Consider the following 5,391-nt stretch of genomic DNA (forward strand, 5'->3'; position numbering starts at 1 on the left):
TCTTTCCCTGCTGCCGCCGAGTTGGGCAGAGGCAGAGGCTCAGGTGCGTTCAAGATTCGGGTCCACCCGTAATCCACCGCCAGGGCCAAGGAAGGCACTGCGGCTGGAAGTGTAATGGACATTAATACTGCTTTACAAGAGATGCTGAAGATCGCCCTCATCCACGATGGCCTAGCACGTGGAATTTGCGAAGCCGCCAAAGCCTTAGACAAGCGCCAAGCCCACCTGTGTGTGCTTGCATCCACCTGTGATGAACCTATGTATGTCAAGTTGGTGGAGGCCCTTTGTGCTGAACACCAAAGCAACCTCATTAAGGTTGATGACAACAAGAAACTAGAACGAGTAGGCTTCTGTAAAATTGACAGAGAGGGAAAACCTGGTAAAGTGGTTGGTTGCAGCTGTGTAGTAAAGGACTATGGCAAGGACTCTCAGGCCAAGGATGTCATTGGAGAGTACTTCAAATGCAAGAAATGAAGAGATAATAAAAATTGGCTCTTGAAAAAAAAGATAATTTCAGAAATAAACTAAATAAAATGAACTCAATATAATAGCTTGGATGTCTCATAAAGGATTTTAAAGTTTTCATTTTTTAAAGTATTAATTAGAATAGATTATATTTCCTAGAAGGGCTATCCCCACAACAATGTAGTAAATTTATAAAATATAAGAGTTTGACCCATACCATTAGAGTGTTTTTGTAGCTCTGCCAATGAAGGCAACCAGAAAATCACAGTTTAGTCACATAGAAAACTTGACCATCTGGCTTAATCAGGACCAAATTGAGTGTATCCAAAATAAATATTTTCTATTTATCTTAATTTACATGTTTATAGGATGATCGATAATTTGCCAAAGAAACACAATGGGTCACATAAGTAAGTCGTATTTAAGGAAATCTATTCTGATGCTATTTTTACTACCTAAAATTACTCCGTAGCAAGCAGCTTCTTTCTAACAATGACTCAGAAAGGACAACCATTGCTTCAGAGATTGAAACCTCTGCAGTGTAATGCAGCATTAGAAAATTCCAGAAAATACCATAATGGGAGCAGTAAAGAAGTCCTGGGTCATGCCAAGAGTCCGAGGTCAGACTAAATGAAACAGGCTTAAAAGAATGAGAAACCAAAGTGCTGATGATGAAAGGTGGTCAAATTATACACCCTCTCTCCTTGTCTGCTCTTGACCAAGCTCCCTCTTAGGCCACTTTAGTTCTGGCACCATAACTGCTGAAAGGTCAGATGATTATACATTTTTCATAGGAGGAAGAATCATCTTTTAAGACAGATAATGTCCCATGTGAAGATGAGAGCTCCATAATAGAGAAACCATTTTCAATACCTCTGAATCAAAGCCTAAGAAACTCCCAGTACCTATCAAATGTGAAACAGCAAATACTCAAAATCTGTTTCAGCACTCCAGGAAGAAGGTGACAACACAAAGAAAGCAGAAGAAGTAATTGAATGTTTTGACAGTGTAAAAATGTATAAATGGCAACTCTTCTCAAAAGAAATGTTGCTGGCAATTCTATAAAACAGCAGATAAATTCTATCATTCACTGAAAATAACGGTTAATTGGCCAATAGGTTAAATTTTTTGCAACTTTTTAACTCATAGTTAAATTGTTTTCATTGTTATTTTATAGAATGAATCAGAAGATGAATGTATTTATTTCTCTGTAATTTTTACTCTCAATTTTTTTCCAAAAAGGATGTGATTAAAATCTTTATAATTCAGTTATAATCAAGTCCCACATTGAACAGATTTCTTTTTCATTCATTGAAAAGAGAGATAAGAACAAATGGAGTGTGTGAGACAGAAAGAGAATTAATTCTACCCGGCTTCTTGGATAAGATGGCTATTATACTTGGGCATTAAATTTAACTCTGAGTTTCAAAGGAAGCTGAGAAACATAATCACTCTTTTCATAAAAAGAATCATCAGTTCTTTACAACTGTGTGATGATATACAATTAGTGTTTTCGCCATGACTAGGTTGAGTCGTTTAAGCATCTAGGTAATTTCTATAGAGTCCCCATAAATGGGTTATGGTTGTAAACTGTTTACTGACATTTTGGATAAGTCTCAGCTTTAAAGTTGGTAAACATAAGATGCAGCATGTTTTCAATATTTCATTTTTATTGGGTATTTTATGACACACTTCTTATATTAACGTAAGAAATATTGTTGAAAGGGGGAAGGTGATATGAAAAAAATTGTAATTTTGTTTTATTTGCTAGATTAAATTTGGAGCAATATATGATGATCTCCTCTTCTCCTATTATTTTATTTTAGGGAGATTTTTGCTATAGGGCACATGCACTCACAGAAAGACAGAAAGAGAGAAATCACTCACTGGGGGATGAGGGCAGGGGTTGGCCACACTGCAAGCCTTCCTTCTGCATTCTCCTCTTGGGATTTTAGACACACACACAAACACGCACATGTCCACCTGGCATGAGTTTTAAGTCACTAGGTCTGGGACTTGAACCACAGTCAACTACATGGGAATCCAGCAATGTAACCATTATGCCATCTGCTGGTCCCTCTCCCATTATTTTTAAGTTTGTTTTTATCACCTTTTTAAAAAACTGATTCCAATGATATAATAATAAAAGAGAAAAAAAGAAAAAGTTAATTTATCCTTTACTTTCGATGATTTCACTAGTCATTTGACTTACAACAAGGGTCATTGTAATCATAGTAACATTCATAGTAATAGAAAGTGCTCAATAAGTTGGGACAAAAAGGTTTTGATGGTGCATAGTTCATTCAAGGACCAAACACTTTGAGTGTCTTCATGCAGGATATTAAGCTAGCACTGGTGTGGAAGGATAATTAGATATCTGCTGTAGAGAATATATAAACAAAGGAATAGTCACATAAAAATTCATAGTAAAATATACATAATATAGATATATATTACTTTTTACTTAAAAATAATAAAGGCTCATTGATTCATGTTTAACCACATAAAGCAAGTAGATAAAGAGAATTATTTCTTATGCTATTCAAAAATATCTCCTCCCCCAGCTCAGGTTAAGTGGCAGAAATCCTAAGGGTAACTCAGTTTTGGGCCTTGTAAAATGGCTGACCATTTGTTGTATACCCATCTTTCCTGTGCCTCATAAGCCTCAATTGCCAAATATGGAAATGCTCCTAGAATCATAGTATAATTCCAGTGAAATTATTTGAGTTACTTGAAGCAACTATAAAGACAGGCAGAAGTGTTATTGTTGTTATTGTTACTATTGATTAATTTAAAGTTGATTGCAATTACCTTAATATATTACCTCTAACTGGTAGTGGATTATATTTCCAAAGTTCAAATACTGTTTTCTTTATTACAGGTTTCTTTTCTCCATGGAAAACTCCAAAGCCTGTAAGTTGGAATTATTATGCTGTTTTCTTTATTTCTAGTTATTATTGCTATCCCATCAAATAAAAGCTGAAATAGGGGCCTCAAAAACTGTCCCACCTCTGGGATTCTGGGATTCCAAATGAACAAATTCTCTTCTTTTCTTTTGTATTTGTTCATAAATCTAATGATTTATTTTCCTATAAAGACAGTTATGCTTATTATTTGTAAACATACTTGCAAAATGAACATTAACATAATTCAGTGTGGCATAATGAAATTACTCTTTTGGTTCTCCTATCGGAAATTCTATACAGGATTTCTACATGAAAGTTTCAGAAATGATGTAAACCATAGGCCCAAAAGCCATGACCTAAAAATTAAATCTGGTCTCCAAAATATGTAACCTCATGTATCTTTTTTATCAGTATTTATACTTGTATTTTAATGTCTACAAGGCTAAAAATTTAACTCTGTGTGTGTGTGTGTGTGTGTGTGTGTGTATTCCATCAAAGCAGACAATCATTCAAAGTAGTGCTTCTAAATCTTCTTTGGATACTTGTGATCTTTATAATCACCTAACAACTGTAGACATAGTTCCCTTATAAAACATACTGAAGAAGCCAGCGGATGGCATAGTAGTTAAGGTGCTGGTTCGAGTCCTGGGCCTGGTGACTTGATACTCACACTGGGTGAATGTGCATGTGTACCCAAAATCCCAGGAGAAGAATGGAGGAGAAGGGATTGAGGCATGGTCATTCCCCCTGGGGAGTGATTTCTCACTTTTCTTTCTGTCTCTCCAGTACACACACAGACTCTATAGCAAAAATTCTCTCTCACAAAAAAAAAAAAGAAAAGAAAAATCTGAATTTTTTATGGCCATATAGGCAGTTGAGTTTAATTATGATTTTATAAGGCTATGTTAGCCAGTTTAGCTTAACATTTAAGGATGATCTTTGTTTGTCATCACATTCAAACTATTAGTTGCTCAAGTCCCAAGAACTGGGACTGGTTTTCTAGGATACCATTTTATAGTGATTTAGAATACTCTAACTTAACTGGAAGGTCTAAAACCCACATTGGAAAGTTCAGTGCAGTATAGATCACTCTCACCAAGTATGTCCTCATTTAGGATTTGATTCATCTAATCTACAGACAACATCAGATGGGGAAACAGTTCTATTTGGGCTTAGTAAGTCATTAAGTGATGCATGTAATTTTGAAAAGAGGTGTTTGAAAATGTTTGAAATGAAATTTGGTTTGTCTTGTCTAACATCTAAATGGTGCCTTCTTTTTACCATCAAAGTGAAATCCGTGCTCCATAGTTACACACATCTTTATCTAATTTAACAAGGAACCTTGCAACCTCATCATGGTGCTACAATTTTGCAATCTAGTGATTTCCTTATATGTACCACATTTACACAAATTATGCTGTTTGGTGTAATTACAGCATTTGCTGTCATTATAGTAATTACATCCATAGCCAATAACTCCAAAAAGGTTTTATAGAACTCAGTGTACAATTAATCCTGAACCCATGCATCTCTACAAAAGCTTAGGCATGGACTTCCAGGTCTAGGCCAACTGAGATAGATGAGCATTTATTTAATGTCCTCTATGTATCTATTCAAAATTCTTTAGACTGAGGACTATGAGAAGAAGTTTGGTATCATTGCTCAGGTTTCGGTCTCTGAAGGTATGCTGCAAGGGTTCAAGTTCTGCTTTTTTTCTTTATTTGTGATCTTTATCTAGCTGTTTAAGCTCTCGGTGTCTTAAGTTCTACATCTGTAAAATAGAGATAATAATGCCCTTCTCCTACTGTTATTGTGAATATTCTATAAGTTAATCCATATAAGATACTTAAGATAGTGACTCTACAAGTTAAGCTCAAATAATAAACTACTATCATCATAGAAAGTAGAATATCCATGCATAGTCCCTTAATAAATTTCTGTATGAAATTAACATAGTTGATTGAACTATTAATCAAAGCAAATATATAACAATATACTCATAGTATATGTATTTATGCAC

The 5,391-nt window shown here is 35.0% G+C and overlaps 1 protein-coding gene and 1 pseudogene across 1 annotated transcript in view; both read left to right on the forward strand.

Annotated features, from left to right (window-relative positions):
• Window positions 1-487, forward strand: part of LOC106735269 (40S ribosomal protein S12 pseudogene) — a 5,625-nt pseudogene extending 5,138 nt beyond the window's left edge.
• The window catches only part of MAGI2 (membrane associated guanylate kinase, WW and PDZ domain containing 2), a 701,446-nt gene that overhangs the window by 471,156 nt on the left and 224,899 nt on the right, over window positions 1-5,391 (forward strand). Inside the window, exon 9 of the mRNA XM_027773307.1 lies at window positions 3,347-3,378. Within this exon, the coding sequence (XP_027629108.1) occupies window positions 3,347-3,378 (32 nt within the window). The remainder of the gene's footprint in view (window positions 1-3,346; window positions 3,379-5,391) is intronic.

This window comes from Tupaia chinensis, unplaced genomic scaffold (assembly GCF_000334495.1).
Source record: "Tupaia chinensis unplaced genomic scaffold, TupChi_1.0 Scaffold000044_1, whole genome shotgun sequence".
NCBI classification, from domain to species: domain Eukaryota; kingdom Metazoa; phylum Chordata; class Mammalia; order Scandentia; family Tupaiidae; genus Tupaia; species Tupaia belangeri.